Source organism: Pinus tabuliformis, chromosome 4_2 (assembly GCF_031772625.1).
Source record: "Pinus tabuliformis cultivar Carrire ecotype Pingquan chromosome 4_2, CPIR1, whole genome shotgun sequence".
Lineage (NCBI taxonomy): Eukaryota > Viridiplantae > Streptophyta > Pinopsida > Pinales > Pinaceae > Pinus > Pinus tabuliformis.
The window spans coordinates 983,327,318-983,347,397 of NC_142304.1; the positions used below are offsets into that span (position 1 = coordinate 983,327,318).

A 20,080-nucleotide genomic window follows, 5' to 3' on the forward strand; every position below is an offset into this window, starting at 1 on the left:
AGGTCATTTCATTTCATTTTTAGGAATTCAAGTCGATCCAGCTAAAATTCAGGTGATTTAGAACCTTCCTATCCCTAAAACACAAACTGAGGTGAGAAGTTTTTTAGGACATGCCGGATATTACAGAAGATTCATTAAGGATTTTTCTAAAATATCTTCTCCTCTATTTGTGTTGTTAATGAAAAATGTTGAATTCAAGTGGACTGATGACTATGAAAATGCATTCAATAAACTTAAACATCAGTTGTCCGCAGCTCCCATTTTGAGAGGACCTGATTGGGCGTTACCCTTTCACATCTCCTCTGATGCCTCAGATATGGCAATTGGAGCTGTCCTGGGTCAGGAAGAAAAAAATCTCCCCTATGCCATCTATTTCATTAGCAAAAACATGACACCAGCTGAGCTAAATTATACAGTGACTGAGAAAGAATTTTTAGCAGTTATTTATGCTATTAATAAATTTCGGCATTATATTACTGGCTATACTACTTTTGTGCATACTGATCACTCGACCATTAATTATTTAATGAATAAATCAATTACAAATGCCCGAGTCACCAGGTGGTTATTACTATTACAAGAATTTGATATCACAATTGCAGATAGGCCAGGAAAAGAAAATGTAGTTGCTGATTTCCTTTCTCGTTTAAAAACTGATGAAAATGCTCCAGTAGATGATTCTTTTCCTGATGAGTATTTATTTGCAGTATCTACTCACTCACCTTGGTATGCAGACATTGCCAATTATCTAGTTGCAGGAAAATTACCATCACACCTATCACACAGGGAAAGAAGAAAGATCATCCAGCAAAGTGCTAGGTACAGCTGGATAAGAGGGTGTCTGTTTCACACAGGAATAGATCAAGAAATCCGGAGATGCATTGGGGAAGATGAAATTTATGATGTACTAAAAGCTTGTCACGATGGCCCTTGTGGAGGACATTTTGCAGATAAAAGAACGGCACACAAGGTACTTAGAATGGGTTACTATTGGCCATCACTTTTTAAAGATGCTAGAAAATATGTGAAGGCCTACGATAGCTGTCAGAGAATGGGTCAGCCTAACCATAGAGATGAAATGCCACTTAACCCCCAGGTAACTCTTGAACCTTTTGAGAAATGGGCACTAGATTTTATAGGTCCCATTAACCCTCCATCTAATCAAAGAGTCTACATATTAGTATGCACGGATTATATGACTAAATGGGTAGAGGCCAAAGCACTCATTAAAGCTAATGAAGAAGCAGTACTAACATTCTTATTTGAAGAAATCTTTGTTAGATTTGGACTACCCAGAGAATTAGTCACTGATGGAGGACCTCCTTTTAATTCTCATGGCTTCAAAGACACACTCCAAAAATATCATATTAAGCACAAAATGACTACACCATACCACCCCCAGGCAAATGGGCAGGTGGAGAGTACCAACAAGGTCATAGAAGCCATCTTAACAAAAACGATAAAGGAGAATAGAAGGGACTGGTTTCAAAGGTTGCCCGAGGCTCTATGGGCCTATAGAACCACTTGGAGGAATACAACAGGCTTTTCACCCTATGAATTAGTTTATGGAAAGAATGATATTTTCCCTGTAGAGTTTGAGATTAAAACCTTAAGAACTACCTTAGCTGTTAACCTTGATTTAACTGATGCACAGACAACCAGGTTGCAGCAGCTTCAGGAATTGGATGAGAAAAGACTGGATGCCGTCCATCAAACAACTATGATACAGCAACAAAGAAGCAGATGGCATGACAGAACCATCAAGCAAAACCAATTCCAGAAAGGTAACTGGGCTTTACTTTATGATTCCCGTTTCGAGAATTTTCAAGGGAAGCTAAGAACAAGGTGGTTGGGGCCGTATGAAGTGGATGTTGTTTTTCCAAATGGAACAGTCGGACTTTTAACAATTGATGGGAGCAGAACACCACTGTTAGTGAATGGCTACCGACTTCGGTTATATCAGTGGCTGGTTTCCAAAGAATATTTTAAAGCCACTTGCATGGCAATAAAACAGTATTCTTTTCCAGGGGAACTTGTTGTCCCTCAAAGCACTTGAATTTTTATTATTTATGTAATCTTCTTAGGTTAGATATTCTTGTTTTCTTTTAGAAACTAATAAATCCTGCCAAGGATTGCGATATTATATTTCAGTATTTTGCAGATGTTAGCCTGGGAAGCAGCTGAGAACAAAAGTTTCAAAGGAATTACTGTGCGGACTCAGAACTCCTGTTGCTGCAACACCAATTCCTGTTGCTGCAACACCATCGCCCATTGCTGCAACACCACTCTTGTTGCTGCAACACCATTCCCTGTTGCTGCAACACCATCTCCCGTTGCTACAACACCATCCCTGTTGATGCAACACCACTACTGTTGTTGCAATATCAATTCCCGTTGCTGCAACACCATTCCCTGTTGTCCCAACACAATTCCCGTTGCTGCAACACCATTTCCTGTTGTTACAACACCATTTCTATTGTCATGACACCGTTTCTGTTGCTGCAACATCATTCCCATGCTCTAGCACATCTTCTGTTTTTACAAACGTCTTTTTCCCAAAGATATAACATCATTCCCTGTTGCTACAACAACAATTTTCCATTGCTGCAACACCAATCCCGGTGCTACAACACCAATCTCGGTGCTACAACATCGCTTCCCGATCCCGGAATATCTTTTCCAGCATATTCCCTTATGTACGAAAACACTAGTCTTATCACTTCAGCCCGCAAGGAACACATTTTGATAAAATCTATCACTTTTTGTGATGATTACAACACCCCACCATCACTTCCCGTCATTATCATTACAAATCACCGGTATTCCCATGCTTGTAGATCCGCAGTAATCATTATGATCCAGCACAAGACAAGACGAGACTTTTTGACGCAGCAATCAAAAAAGGTAAAATACGAAGGTACGCATGGTTATGTGTGAACATTAAATAATAGATAATGCGGAAAGGTTGATAGGATGGTACTTCCAATCATATCATTTACACGTAGGAGGGGGGGATTACCAAAGCAACTCTCATAATGACATACTACGCTAACTGCCGCCACCCTTAACTCTCCAGGTATTATGTAAAAGCCACCCTATCTCGGCATGTTACCATTTGCGACGTTCTACTCTGAACTGTAATCGGAAGCTCGGCTCTGAACTCTAAAATTCACTGAAACAACAGCTATGGGAGGAACTCTCATTACACATGAACCTGGCACGACAGCAGTCCTGGAACTCTTTCCGGAGATTTATCAAATCTTCTTGCAAGCGGGATGGATAGAGTACTTTAGGAGACTCCCGAATTTTGACGAGCAGTAAGTTCTTGAATTTGCATGCAACTTAACAGAAGAATTCTTTGTCGTCCAGGGATTTCAAATTCCAGTCACGGAGGAATTCATAGCCCAAGTTACCGGGCTACCAACTAATGGAACACGGTGGTTCAGCAGAAAGCACCTGATTCTCAATGCACAGCAGGATTTTCTCCGACCAGGCGAGCAGGTAGAGCCCAAGGGCAGAGGCGTAGCACTGCGGTCGTTACCTCAACCGTGGCCGAAAGTCGCTGAATTTGTCAAGCAATATCTAACATGCGAAGGCCGCTACCAGGTAATCTACCAGCACGATTTCGTCCTGTTAAATCATTTGAGAAATGGTCAGTTAATAAACATGCCATATTATCTATTGGGTTGTCTCAAAAATATGTCACATTATGCTATGAAAGCGAAGCATCCACTTCTGTCCTTAAAACACCACCGTTTAGCCCAATTGTTGATTAATAGAGCCTTCTCTCTAAATAACCCTCCACCCCCCATTAATCCCCATCAGGAGGCAGAAATTCCACAGCCGGAACATGAAATTCCTCATCAAGAAGAGGAAATTCTTCATCAAGCTGAGGACACACCTCAGCAAGGTGAAGAACCTCCTCAGCAAACAGAGGACACGCCTGAACAAATTCCTCTAGAAAACCCTCAGCAAGCAGAGCACACTCCTGAACAACTCCAGCAAACACCCCCGCAAGTTGCTGAGGATGAACAAGAAGCAGTAGAAATTACCACGAATACAACCCCATCTCCCAATAGAACCAATCCTTCCACTCCCATATTGAGTATTTCTATTGATGACTCCGAGGAGAATATTCCTATTATCCTGCTTAAACGGAAAAGGCAGCAGGAAAAGAAAACCCCACTGAAAAGAAAAAGAACCAGGGTTTCAGCTAAGGCACCTGCTACTCCGGCTACTGTCCCTATTTTAAAGAAAAATAGCCTCAAGAGAAAAATGCCTGAATTCCCCGCTTCCCTACCAAGGCAAAGAACTCGATCATCCGTAGTAGCTGAATCCCCAAATTCCCCCAATTCACCGCCCATCATCACAAAGATCCGCACTCCCTCTAGTCCTCAAAATTCTTCTCCTTCACCCTTGGAAGCTGAGATGCAGAGCGTTCATAGCTTTGTGACATCATATCTTAAGATAGCTGACACACAAGAACCAGCTGTCGACACCCAAGGTAATAGTGACCAAGTGGTTGCAACACAAGAAACAGCCACTACCCCAGGTGACACACAAGAACCACCTATGGGGAATACTAATCAAAACGACAAAGCACAACCTCTGCCTCCATGGGAATCTGCCGCTCCACAAGACCAGCTTACCATACCTGCCTTGCAGGAAGAAATTGAATTCCTGAAATCTCAGATTTAGGACTATCAGGAGGAAATAATAAGGGTCAAGGAAGCATATCAAAAGGAATTCAGCCTGCATGTTTTAGCACGAGTAGCGTCTGCAACAGAGAAAAGTAAGGATAATGAATATGTGTGTGCCAATTGTGGAGAAATATATGCTCAAGCAGGATATAAGGTAGTGGCAGAACCAATGAAGGAAGCCTCCGCTGTTATGGATGAAACAAAAGAGCCTGCTGATACATAGATGGAAATCCCATAATCCTCTGCTGAAGTAGAAGAACCTGTTGACACACAAGAACCAACAGGTCCTCCAGAAAAGGTGCAGGCAAAAGAACCTGTTGACACACAAGAACCAACAGGCTCTCCAAAAGAAGTGCAGACAGAAGGGCCTGTTGTTACACAAGAACCAATAGGATCTCCAGAAGAAGTGCAGACAAAAGGACCTGTTGCCACACAAGAACCAACAGGCTCTCCAGAGAAGATGAAGGACCAAACTGAAGAGCTTACTGACACACAAGAACCAGTAAGTTCACCAGAAACTGCACAAGAGCTTACTGACACACAAGAACCAGTAAGTTCACCGGAAACTGCACAAGATCAAGAGCTTGCTGACACACAAGAACCAGCAAGTTCTCCAGAGACTGCACAAGAACAAACAGAAAAGCTTGCTGACACTATGCAGGAAGAAACAGGGAATAAGAAAGAGGAGAATATGGATTCACCCCGGCCTACCCAAACCGTTATGGAGGAAGAAGAAATAGTTTCAGGAGGAAATGAAGAAGAACTGGACTCATCCAGCCCTATTCAAATTGCCAAGGAGCAAGAAGAAGAAGAAGGAAATGAGGAAAAAGGAACAAATTCACCCCGGCCCACCCAAATCACCATGGAGCAACACGAATTAGTACAACAGGAGGAAGAGACGCTAGTCAGAAATGAAGAGAAAGATGTTGGATCATCCCAGCCCACTCCAATAGAGCAGATTATCCTGGTTGATGCCTTTACACAAACAGAGCTTCCCTCTGTTAGTGATGTATGCACAGAAACAGAGAATTTTCAGGCATTAAAAGGAAAGTGGTGGAGAGAATATGAGCAGTCTCAAGGCAAAGCATTCGACCAGCAAAAGGGGACCTGGTTCAATCATGCATATAAGAACTGGGAAGCACTGGAGCAGTGTAGAGCCCAGTATAAAGAAATCAAGAAACTGAAAGCCAGACTGTCCCAAATGTTTGAGTTATTTCAAAGAATGCTTGCCACAAGGAAACCCTCGTTTAATTATGCCACATTTTTGAGGGAAAGACTCGCATTTCTACAGATAAAGGTTGTAAAAGAAGGAAGACCTCACTAGGTGGTCACATCAGAGCAATTTATGCAAATGTTTGCAGAAGCACCTAAAAATGATCAAAACTTGCTATGTGAATTGTACCTCCATAATGAATCCATGTCCAAAGAAAGGAACATGAATATGATACCTGTAGTTGGCGACATAAAGCTGAGAGCCTTTATCTCCTTTTTGGCTAATCAACTTACCTGGCAGAACGCCTTCATTTCAGCTCAACATAATGAACAAAATTGCCTTCTGTGGATTAGGGCTGAACCACAGAACGCAGCCACCTTCATGGTACAACATCAAGAAATGGTAAATGATTCTAATATGAAAGATCACATCAGGGAACTACAGGCAGTAGTCCTGAAAGACTGCCAGCACTATCTGAAAACCAAGGCACCCTTGGCTGTCAAAGCAAACAAATTGTTTTGGGAAAACTGCCCCAAAGAGAGGCAGGAATATCACCCTTATAATCCAGCTAATTTACAGGTAGCACTCTCAAGGGTATCGCACTATGTTAGATGCATGCAGCACTGTGCCGAAAATTGGATCGGCTACAGATTCAAATTTCCACTTTTATGGTTGTCTGGCGAGCAATACAAGGGCCAGTTTGGATTATCTAACAAGGAAGAAGCAGCAGCATGGAGACAGATACAGATTGACTGTGGGTTCAGAAAGAAGTTTGATGTCACTGCCTATAGCTATTGTCTCAGTAATCTTCACTGTTCATCCCAACACTCAGACTCAGACTCAGAGTGAACATTGCATAGGGACATGCAATCTCTTCAGTTGGGGGGGATGTTAGGACTCAGAATTGACCTATTTTGACCTTATACTTTTGCCATAATATTATTATTTTGAGTCATAAGTTGTAAGCTTTGATTGCATAATGACTTAATCACCCCAAGGTACGAAGTAACTTCCTGCATATCTATATGTTTAATTGTTCATTGCATATTCATGAGTATCTTTATATTTATCTTGGAAAAGCTGATTAAATTGTCAAGTAATTGTCTTAAGCCTGCAGGAATTATAATTTATAGTTGCTGTAACACCAGAAACAACAACTACGCAGTTGCTGCAACACTAGAAGCAGCAACTACGCAGTTGCCACAGTTAGCAACAACAACCATTTAAAGCAGGCTATTTTGCAACAGCTGGGGATAACAACCGGCAACTATCTGAAGAACGCTGACGCGGCATGATCCGCAGCTATCTAAAGCGGGTAGAATACAGTTACCATTACTTAAATCAGGAACAGCATGGGGAAACGGCAAAGGAATGTGAAGATCCCAAGAAGACGGTCGAAGACAGTTACCAGCTGTGTAACAGCCAGAACCTAAGAAAGAATATGTTATTATACTGTTGTAACAACGGTCTGTAATTCTTATTTTTGATAGAATGGGTTAACTGAATGAACTGCAATTATCTATTGTAATAGATGTCTCCTCTATAAAGAGGAGACATCTACATGAGAAGGGGGGTAGTCGGTCTGTAAGTGAGATTTTGAGAGACATCAGCAAGTCTGAACTTTATTGTACTTGAATCCTTCTGGCAGATGAATCTAAAATTGTTTTGAGCACTTAATCCAGCCTTCGTGTTCCGGGGAATCTTGTGAGAAGGACTGGGCCCACCTTCCTCACAAGATTCACCCATTTACTTTTCTGTCAAGTGTGTAATAGTTTCTTTCTGCTGATACTCTGTTTGGATTTTGTAGCATTACCTCTGGTATTTCTGTTTTGCTAGTACTCTGTTTCATTAATTGCTTGAGTTGTTTCTCACCGGTGAATTAGAGTGCAGTGTGTATTAGCAATCTGATTACAGGGGCAGGTGCTGAACATCCCCACCTGGAGGATAGGGTCCTGATCCTCTGCCAACAGAGCATCCATCACTTTGCTTTTCAGATTTGTGATTTTAACTAATTACTTTCATTTTAACAATACTGTGATGACTTAGCGTAAGAATTACGTATACTACAGCTTTTCAATGCTTTTAGAATTTAAGTACATACAGTACGCGGTAGCCTTTGGAATAAAAAGACTTTCCCTGGTTTACAATTAATGTGGTACTTGATTGTTTAATTCATAAACAATTCAACTAGCCAATAGTGATCAACCAATTAACTAATCAATCAATCCAAAATAACTAATGCATGCAGGGAATTCTAGTTACCCAGTTGAGATGGAGATTCCAAGGCAGTGTACTATCATTTGTAGACTATTATGAAGTGTACAGGTGGTGCATGCAGTTAGAGAATGAGCCTAGATGGATTGTAAAATTCTCATTGAGGAATTTTCTAATTATTAGGGGCCTATTCCTCAAGGAACAATACAAGGAAATAGGAGCTTAGAGGGCTTGAAAATTGGCTAAGCATTGGCCAGAGTCAGTCAATCAAACAAAGGGATAGACTATACAATTGTAAGTTGTGCTCAAGCTTGAGAAAGTGTTGTATTTCATCTCTATTCTTTGATTAATGCAATACAAATATGAAGGGGTTTTGAGAAGTTCCTTTTCCTAGAAAAATAATTGTGTATGTGTGATAAATCTTGATGCATGTTTAGGATTTGTCTTCTCGATTGTGAATTGAATTCCACAAATGAGTAGAGTATATTTGACTCTTGTCTTTTAGTAAATTACATGAGCAATTTCATATCTACAAATTAAATTATACATAGCTTGCTTCCCCTTGGTTTATCTCCACAACTTACTCTAGAGACTATCTTCAAAACAACTAAGAGGAAGGATTCACCTAACTAGGCATGTAATTTTAAATAAACCAAGATCCTGCATCTCACTTAGTTTTTAGGTGTTGCATTTCACATAGGATAGTGAAGCATCCTAAAGCAACAACTATTCATTTGGTATCTTGGTAGATAATTCAATTAATCAAGTGTTTTGACTCCATTAAGGCATTGATCTCCCAAGATAGTCTAATATAATCATTAAGAGTGCTAAATTAACCAAGTTGCTAGGCCATTCATTTGTGTCTCTCGGACTTGTTGGTTGCCAACAAGTCTTTTCATCTTCACATTTCATACGGACTACCCCCCATAGCCTGTTGTTGGGAGACAACCATGTTAAAAATCTGAAAGTTCTATGTATAAATTTAAAAATTGTTTGCAAAAACTTGAAAATTCCATGTAGAAAATTGAATGTACTTTGCGGAAAAATGAATGGAACTTAATGTACTTTGGAGAAAGTTGAATGTACTTTGTATAAGGTTGAACATATTTTGCAGAAAATTGAATGTTCTATGTTGTTACAATTACTTAGAAGAAAAAATTCTTCTTCAAAACTTTTAAGATCAGCAATTGTAGATAAAACATAAACTTAAGGATCATATGAAGACAAACAAGCACAAATATGAGGTATTGAGACTTTGGTCCAATGACTAGGGAAAAACGCCTAAAAGGGGAAAACCCAAATGATTCTTTTGCTATTATATTTCTTCAATTGTTTAGAGAGAGAGAGAGAGAGAGAGAGAGAGAGAGAGAGTTACCAATGTCTGATCAACTAACAATTGAAGTGTTCTTACTCTTTGCTACATCTCATCTCAACTATGACCGCTTCCCAGAAGGGTCACCTCCATAAGTCCAAGCTGGTCTCTAAAAACCAAAAAATTTCCTTTTGGTAAAGGCTTGGTAAGAATGTCATCTATCTGATCATTAGTGAAGATGTGATGGAGTCTCACTACTCATCTCTACACCATATCCCAAATATAGTTACTTGATCTCAATATGCTTGGACGTGTCTTGAAATACATGATTTTTTTCAAGATGAATCACACTTTTATTGTCACAATTCCCAGAAGGGTCACCTCCATAAGTCCAAGCTGCTCTCTAAAAATCAAAAAATTTCTTTTTGGTAAAGGCTTGGTAAGAATGTCATCAATCTGATCATTAGTGAAGATGTGATGGAGTCTCACTACTCCTCTCTGCACCATATCCCAAATATAGTTACTTGATCTCAATATGCTTGGACTTGTCTTGAAATACATGATTTTTTTTCAAGATGAATCACACTTTTATTGTCACAATATATAATTGTTGTGTCCGAAACTTGCTCAAATAGTTCCCTAAAAATATTTCGCAACCAATTTTCCTCACAGCTAGCCATGCTAGCAACAATGTACTCAGTGCAACAAAATTATGCTTTCTGATCATCCAAGAGATCATAGCAGATCCCAAGCTAAAGCAGCACCCAAAAGTTCTCTTTCTCTCTGCAGAATTACTAGCCCAATCAACATAAGTATATTCATGGAGTCTTACATTTTTAGTAGTGTATTTCAATCCTAGATTGATAGTTCCATGCAAGTATCTGAGTACATGTTTTGCGACAATCCAGTGAGCATGAAAGGGATGAACCATATGTTGACTTAAAGTGTTTACATCAAATAATATGTCATGCCTAATGTTTACCAAAAACATCAAATCACCAATGAGTTGTTTATACTTTGTGGGATTTCCCACATTACGTCTTGCAACTTTGCCACATAATTTCTTAAAGTTCATTTCCATAGGAGGATGCATGGAATTACATTCTACCATGGAAAAACTTTCAAGAATCTTAACAACATATTTTCCTTAAGAAAGATAAATTTCATCAGGTCTTTGCCAGACCTCTAGACCTAGAAAGTAATGCATCAAACCAAGGTCTTTCATTTCAAATTATGAAGCTAAATCCCTCTTAAATTGGAGGATAAGAGGTTCTCCTCTTGTTAAGAATAAATCATCAATATACAATACCAAAATCAAAGGTATACCTAGGACTGTCTTGAAGTAGAGGTTTGGGTATGCATTGCTTCTTATGAAACTAAGCTTTATCAGGTAGCTATCAATGCAAGCATACCAAGCTCTTGGAGCTTTCTTCAACCATATAAGGGTTTATTTAGTATGCATACAAGGGTTTCCCTATCATTCTCTTCAAATCCTTATGTTTGTTCCACAAATACCTCTTCCTTGAGGAAGCCATGTAAGAGAAAGCAATTTTCAGATCCATTTGGTGAAGAGTCCATCCCTGGCTAATATATAAGGCAAAAATAGATCAAATAGTAGTATATTGAGCTATAGTTGCAAAAATATCATCATAATCTATTCCCTCTTTCTGAAAAAAACCTCTAGCTACATTTTTCAATCTACACCATGTTTAATCTTAAATAACCATTTGGAAGTGACAACAGATTTGCCTTGAGGTCTAGGAACCACTTCCCAAATATCATTATGGATGATGGACTCATATTCTTTAGTCCTGGCATATTTCCAGAATTGTTCTTTTGTCGCTTCTTCAAGGGTGCATGTTTATGCTTGAATGATGTTGCTCATGGCAATAGCATGCCCTTGAAACCAACTTGGATTCTTACTTTCTATGACCGTTCCTCTTAGGGCAACATGTTTTTCAACATCTTAAAAAGTGTCTCACAACCATAGTGGTCTCTTTTTGGTAGGAGGATAATGTGATGAATGATCTAGAGGATTCATGGAACCCATTGGATTATTAGCAAGCTCATTCTCAGGTTCCTGTTCAGACACAAATGCATACTCTTTTTCATTAATAGCTTGTCTTCCAACAATGGCAGGAGGAGGAGAGTCTCTTGCTTCTCTAAGAGCTGCATTTTCATCAAATATTATGTCTCTGGTAAACTCTATAGTTCTTTGACCAAGTCCATAAATTATACAAGATTTTGAATTATCACAATAACCAATAAGTATACCTTTCTTACCTAAAGCTTCTAGTTTGTTCCTGTTTTCTTTTGGAACATGGAAGTACACAAGGCAACCAAAGAGTCTCAAATGACTCACCTCTGGCCTTTTACGAGTGAATACTTCTTCAGGAGTCTTATTTTCTAAGGCTTGATGAGGAGTTTTGTTTTGCACATGAACAACAATATTTGCAGCTTCTCCCCACAAAAAACTTTGGTAGCTTTTGATCATGCAACATGGCTTTGACCTTTTCCATAATGGTTTTATTCTTCCTCTTAGCCACATCACTTTGTTGTGGATTCTACGACACAATGGTTTCTTTCTTTATTCTAGCGTCTTTGTAAAGGTCATTAAAATCATTGGAGGTGAACTCTCCCCCATTATCAGATCTGAAAGCTTTGATTAACTTTCCAGTATGATTTTCATTCAGAGCCTTGAAATCTCTGAACATTTCAAATACTTCCCCCTTTTTTTTCAAAAAGAGCATCCATGTCTTGTGAGAAAAATCATCAACAAAAATCATGAAATACAAGTAGCCACCAAGAGAATTAATAGGCATAGGTCCACATAAATAAGAATGTATGAGCTGAAGTACCTGAATAGTTTTTGTTTTTCTTGAAGGGAATGGTCCCTTTATATGATTTCTACTTGCACATTCTAGGAAAATTCCTTCATGATCCATTTCGATCTTAAGCATTCCAGAAACCATATTCGTTACATGAGGTAAGACTTTGTAGTGTAGATGAGCGAACCTTTTGTGCCATACCTCACATTGAAGATCAATGTTATGGACCAGTGCATGAATGGGTTTACCATTGACTTTATAAATCCCTTCACATCTTGATCCAAGAGTGAAGGATTCTCTCATACTTCAAAGTCCATGTTAGGAATTTTCCATTAATAAAAAAAACTTTCATTTCTTTATCTTCTAGAGAATATATGGATACAAGATTCTTTTTCAGACCAAGTACATACAAAACTTCTTGAAGAAAATTAGATTTGTCATCATCTAATTAAAATGAAATTGAACCACAAAATTTAACTTAGTGAGTCGAATTATCTCCAATGATAACATTTAAATTAGCCTCCCTCTCAAATATATTAGAAAGTGCTTCTTTGTAACTAGTAAAATGTTTGGAAGCACCACTATCAACTAACCAACTATCAAATGAATCTGCAGAAGAAGACTTGGAAAGAGCAGAAGCAAGAAATATTCTGATTGAGTTGCCGCTACATTATTTATTTTCCTTGATTTTTGTAAGTGTAATTTTTATAATCATATTTGTTTTTGAATCTAGGTGCTATTCTTCTTTCTTTATAGTCACGAGCAAATTGGCCATGCTTTTAATAGTTAAAGCATCTAACTTTTGACATGTATAGATTCCCTTTATTTGATTTGAAAGCATATTTCTTTTTATTACCATTCTTTGTTTTGTCATAGGTTGAAAATGCACTAGGTTTTCCTTCTTCTTGATGTGAAATTCTCCCTCTAGAGATCATCCTTGCTTCCTCTGTTGAAAATGCAACAAGAAAATCTAATTTTGACTTTGCGTTGGTAAAACTAGATTAAAATTCGAATTTCTATTTCAATAGAAATCTTGAAGGTAGTTAACTAAGGTGACATGGCATTTGTCACTTTGCTAATTTGAGTTGGAGAAGCTTGAGTTCAGTTTAGTATGATTGATTACTAATTTCTAGCAATCTGTTTCAGTTAAATTGAGTTATTGTCAGTTAAACTAGTTCTAATTGTTAGAAGAACTAGTAGAAGGTCTAGTAGTGGGTTGTGACTTCAATCATCTTTAGTGATCAACCAATTAACTAATCAATCAACCCAAAATAACTTATGCATGAAGAGAACTCAAGTTACCCAGTTGAGATAGAGGTTTAAGGGAAGTGTACTATCACTTGTAGACTATTCCAAGTTGTTCAGGTGGTGCATGTAGTCAGAGATCAACCTAAAGGAATTTCTCAATATAGATTGAGGAATTTCCTAATTAATAGGGGCCTAACTCCTCAAGGAACAACGCAATGAAAGAGGAGCTTGGAGGATCGATAAATTAGCTAAGTATTGGCCAGAGTTAGTTAGTTAGGAAGGGGGATAAACTATACAGTTGCAGGTTGTGATCAAGCTTAAGCAAGCATTGTATTTCTTCTCTATTCTTTGACTAATGCAATACAGATAGTAAGGGATTTTGAGCAATTTCTTCCCCCTAGATAAATCTTTGTGTACGTGCGGTAAATGTTGATGCATGTTTATGATATGTCTTCTCGATCATGAATTGAATTCCATAGATGAGTAGAGTAGATTTGTATTGTGTTTTAGTAAATTACATGAGCAATTGCAGATCTACACATTAAATTTCTACATGTTATCAGAGTAGGATTCACAATAGAGAAGAGATTTCAAACTTTTTATTCTAGGAGGATCAAATTTGCATGATCAATTCTTCAGAGCTAGTAGGATGGATTTATATGGACTGAGACTCGAGTATTCCCTTGATGGAAGCTCAAATTATGTTGCTTGGAAGGACTGCATGGAGACAATGTTGGAAGGTAATGGGTTGAAGGAGTTCATTGATAATGATATCCAAAAATCGACAACAACTTATGCTCAAAATCTGGTAGATTGGAAGAAGTGTGTAGCCAAGGTGAGGAAGATCATATTAGAGGGAGTACGAGACCATATTGTCTCTAATATCCATGGGAAAGAGACTCCATATGAAATGTGGCAAGCATTGCCAAATGTATTCCAGAATAATAGTGACCATAGGAAGCTGGAGCTCAAGGACAACTTTCGAAATATCAATATGCAGAAGAATGAAACAATACCACAGTACCTGAGAAAGTTCATAAAATGTGATGATGAACTTGGGAGTGTTGGTGTTACAGTTGTAGAAGATGATCTGGTAAGCCTAGCCTTTCTAGGCCTTCCCAAGAGCTGGCACAACTACCAAGATTTAGTGAATGGGAGGGAGAAGAAATGGCTTTGGTCTGATTTTGCACAGGAGGAGATAAGGCATAATACTAGAGACGAGATTTCATCCAAGTGTGATGATGAAGAAAAATGTGCCTTGGATGGAAAGGAAAATAAAGGGAAAGCGAAGAAATCTCAATCCAAAGGAGAATTCGATCAAGGTGGCAAGAAGAAAGACTTGTCCAAAATCAAGTGTTTTCACTGTCATGAACTCGGACACTATGTAATGAAGTGTCCACACAAGAAGGCAGGCAAGAAGCCCTCAGGAGGAGTGATAGGTAAAACTTTGACTTCATAACCAAGTTGGACTTCATCTCATTTCATGCATGGAAAGCACAATGATGGGGAGTGCGTGGTATCTAGATAGTGGTGCCTCGTTCCACATGATGGGGAACAAAGAATTTTTCAGTGACTTGGAGGAGAAAGATCTCTAAATTCACATCAAGATGGGAGATGATGGAAGGTACAACGCGGCCGAGCTCGATACAATCACCTTTCAGAGGGAGTCAAGCTCCCCTCTTAGGATCAAGGATGTGATGCTTGTATCAGGTCTAAAGAAGAATCTGATTTCCATCTCGGTGTTGGAAGACCTTGGCTATGATGTGATATTCAACAAAGGGAAGGCATTCCTGAGACACATCACCACGAGACAAGTGAAGCATATTTGGGTTCGTGTGAAGAACCTTTACAAGATGGATGTGGGAGATTGTGCTAAATTGAGCACAAATGCAGAGAAGGTGTAGAGCCAAGATGTAAACGAATTATGGCATATAATACTTGGCCATTTGCATCATGGTGCTTTGAATATCATGCGAAAAATTACAACAGGCCTCCCCAAAGGAACACTATAGCAGCAAGATACATGCAAAGGGTGTAACTTGGGGAAGTACACAAAAGCCACCTTCAATGAATGAGATAGCAAGGCGCATGCAGTGCTTGAAAGGATCCACTCTGATGTCTGTGGACCTTTCTCGATAGCCTCCACTGCCAAGAACATGTACTATGTTATATTTATAGATGATTTATCATGGAAGTGTTATATCTTCTTCATGCAGAAGAAAGACTAGACATTCTCCAAGTTTTTTGAATTTAAATATCTTGTTGACAAAGAAACTAGCAACAAAGTGAAGGCTCTCAGGAGCGATAATAGAAGTGAGTACGTGTCGAATGAGTTTAAAAATTTCTATGCCAAATAAGGCATTCGCCGAGATTTGATAGCACCCCACAACCCACAATAGAATGGGGTGGTTGAGAGGTAGAACAAAAGTATTGTGGGAGCAACAAGGGTGATGTTGCATGACCAAGGCCTACCACTGCACTTGTGAGCTGAAGCATGCAACACAATGGTCTATTTGCAAAATAGGGGTCCTCATCGGATTCTTGTATGAGTACACCAAAAGAAGATTTTTCAGGGAATAAACCATTTGTGTCACACTTCAGAATATCTGGAGCATCAGCATATTGCCATGTCTCCAAGGAGTCAAGGAAAAATATAGAGTCAATAGCAGAGTTGGGAATATTTGTGGGGTACAAAAAAACACATCACAACTATCATGTGTACTTGCCATCTCTTAGAATGGCAGTTGTTTGAATGGATTTGAATTTTGATGAGGAGAATGCAATGAAGTGTTCTTTTGAGAGGGAGCTTCAGTTGCATTCAGATCATGATACTTTAGCTCCAAAGGAAGAACGTCATGAATTTGTGGAGTAGCCATAAGCAGAGGAATAGAGAGTGGAGACAACCACTAAAGCAGAGAAAACCATTGAAGTAGAGACATCCAGAGAAGGAAGGAAATGAACTAGGAATATGACAAACTATTGCATGATTCTAGAGAGAATGTGGGAGCACCCACTTCACAATGCAGGTAGAGGAGGTCATTGGATCAGTATAGTGGCTACATGGCTCTAATGACTGAGCTAGTAGGGACAAAACCATCCTTATTCGAGAAAGTAGTAGAGCAACCTTTATGGGTTGATGCTATGGTAGAGGAATATGATTCCATTGTTAGAAACATTGTTTGGAAAGTGGTACCAAGACCAGAAGATAAATCAATGGTGGGTTCGAGATGGATTTACAAGGTGAAGCATGTAGTAGACGAAATCATATATAAATATAAGACCATATTTGTGGCCACGGGGTTCTCTTAGGTTGAGGGAATTGATTATGAGGAGACCTTTGCTCTAGTAGCAAGGTATTCTTCCATTAGATCAATTCTAGCAATGACTGCATAGATGGGGTGGAAGATCCACCAGATGGATGTGAAAACAACATTCCTCAATTGAGTTATTGAGGAGAAGGTGTGCATTGAACAACCAAAAGGTTTTGATACCTTTGAATGAGATTTGCATGTGTGTAGACTCAAGCCAGTGTTATATGGATTGAACCAAGCACCTTGTGCTTGGTATAACAGGATCAACATTTATCTCACTAGGTTGGGCTTCACCAAAAGTGAAGCAGGTTCAAACCTTTATCATATTGTGGTTGAAGGTAAATTATTGATTATTGTGTTATATGTTGATGATTTAATTTTAACCGGTGATGAGAAGTTGATCATTTCTTGCATTTAGGACCTTGCAAGAGAATTCGAAATGAAGGACATGGGACTCATGAATTATTTCCTCGATTTGGAAGTATGATGAGGAGATGGGGATCTATTTGTCTCTCAAGGAAAGTACACCAATGAGATATTGAAGAAGTTCCACATGGAGAGTAGCAAACCCAGCAAGACTCATCTAGCAGGGAATTGGAGGAAAGAGGATACTACTTCAGGTGAAGTAGTGGAGGCTACCATCTATCGACAACTTGTCGGTTCACTAATGTATTTGATGAACACACAACCAAACATGTGCTATGTAGTCAACCAAATTAGTCAGGCTATGGTTAGGATAACCAAACTGTATTAGAAGGCAACAAAGCATGTGTTGCGGTATCTTAGAGCATCACCTAGTTTGGACTATGGTACAAATGGACAAAAGGAGTCAAGCTTCAAGGCTTCACAAATGCAGATTGGATGGGGAGGCCATCAAACTAGAAGAGCACATCAGGAGGAATTTTTAGTGTTGGGTCTGCAACTCTTTCTTGGTACAGTAGGCAACAGAGATCTGTGGCACTCAGCTCAACATAAGCAGAGTACATGGATTCCAGTCAAGCAACATGTGAGGTGATCTAGATGAGAAAGATTCTTGTTGGGTTATTTGGTCAGATGATGGGTCCTACTATGATTTACTATGAAAATAAAAGTTGTATCAAACTCTATGAGGATCCAATATTTCATGGTCGATCCAAGCATATCAACATCAAGTATCACCATCTACGGGAATGTGTGAAGATGCAGATTATGTTGTTATAATACATTCCTACAAAGGAACAAGATGCAAATATTTTGAAAAATGTTTTTTCAAAAGGCAAATTTTAGTTCCATAGAGACAGGATTGGGGTATCTGATAATCCCTTTCTTGAAAATGCAGTAAGAAAATCTAGTTTTGAATTTGTCTTGGTCAAACTAGATTAAAATTCAAATTCCCATTTCAACAAAAATCTTGGAGGTAGTTAAATGAGTTTAAATGGCACTTGTCACCCATTTAAATTAGTTAATACGATTTGGAGAAGCTGGAGTTTAGTTCAATATGATTGATTTCTAATTTTTAGCAATCTATTTCAGTTAAATTGAGTTATTGTCAGTTAAACTAGTTTTAACTATTAGAAAAACTAGTGGAAGGTCCAGCAGTGGTCATCTTTAGTGATCAATTAGTTAACTAATCAATCAACCCAAAATAAGTGATGCATGCAAAAAACTCGAGTTACCCAGTTGATATATAGGTTCAAAGGAAATTTACTATTAATTGTAGACTATTCCAAGTTGTACGAGTGGTGCATGTAATCAGATATCAACCTAAAGGAATTGCACAATCCAGATTGAGGAATTTCCTAATTAATAGGGGCCTAATTTCTCATGGAATAGTGTAAGGAAATAGGAGATTGAAGGACCAAGAAATTGGCTAAGTATTGGCCAGAGTCAGTCAGTCAGGCAAGGGGATAGACTATATACAGTTGCAGGTTGTGCTAAGGGTTGAGAAAGCACTGCTTATCTTCTTTATTCTTTGATTAATGGAATACATATAGGAAGGGGTTTTGAGAAATTGATTTCCCCTAGATGTTTATGATTTGTCTTCTCGGTCGTCAATTGAATTCTGCAGATGAGCAGAGTAAATTTTAGTCTTGTATTTTACTAAATTACATAAGCAGTTTCAGATCTATACATTAAATTTATACATCCTCTTGGATACACTTTCCAAGAGCTCATAAAATGTGGGAATAGTGTTGATATTTCTAATATTGGTGATAAAAGTCTCCCAAACAAGAGAAAGGCCTCCAAGCACAATCAACACCATTTCTTTATCAGGTACACCTTCACCAATTGTTGATAGTTGATTCTTGATTTTGATCATTCTTAGGAAGTATGCTTGAATCGTCTCTCCTTTGTTCATCTTAATGTACTTCAACCGATTCTTCAAGGCAATAATATGGTTCAAGTTACTAATTACAAACATGCCAATTAGTTTGTCATACATTTCTTTAGCTTTCTTCAAACCATAAACATAAGTAATGAGATGATCACTAAGAAAATCAAGGATAATTTTTCTAACTTTGATTTCACCCTTTTCATATTTGGATTTGACGACAACACTTGCATTCTGTGGTGGATCGTCTATTGTGTCTTCAACATACTCTAGAACTTTGTGTTCTTGAAGAGTGATATCTTGCCTTGCTTTCCATGGGCCAAAGTTTGATGCACCATTCAACTTCTCCTCTACCCTGAAGTAGGACAAAGTCATCTTGATCATAAAAATTTGGTAGCAAGTGGGGCCTCTTCAGATGATTTTTGGTCTCATTCGACTTGTCTTCACCAAGGTTTTTATACCATGTTGAAAAATATGAAATCTATATGCATAAATTTAAAAATTCTTTGTAGAAACTTCAATTTTTCTGCAAAAAATTGAATGTACTTTGTAGAAAGTTGAATGTATTTTGCAGAAAATTGAATGCCCTTGTAGAAAACTAAATGTTCTATGATATTACAATTACTTAGAATGCATATTTCTTCTTCAAAACATTTAAGATTAAAAATTGTATATATAACATAAACTTAAGGATCATATGAAGACAACCAAGCACAAATATGAGACACTGAGACTTTTGTCCCATGATCAGGGAAAAACCCCTCAAAGGGGAAGCCCAAATTATTCTTATTCTATTAGATTTCTTCAATTATTCAGCAACGAGTGAGAGAGAGAGAGAGAGAGAGAGAGAGAGAGAGAGAGAGAGAGAGAGAGAGAATGAATAAAGTCACCAATGTCTAATCAACTTGCAGTTGAAGTGCTCTTGCTTTTTTCTTAAAGATCT

The 20,080-nt window shown here is 38.4% G+C and overlaps 1 protein-coding gene across 1 annotated transcript; it reads right to left on the reverse strand.

Moving 5' to 3' along the window:
- Positions 1-18,930: 18,930 nt before the first annotated feature.
- Positions 18,931-19,512, reverse strand: LOC149172968 (uncharacterized). The gene has a single exon (XM_089426524.1). It carries the CDS (start codon positions 19,510-19,512, stop codon positions 18,931-18,933), a length of 582 nt encoding a protein of 193 aa, XP_089282650.1.
- Positions 19,513-20,080: the final 568 nt, after the last annotated feature.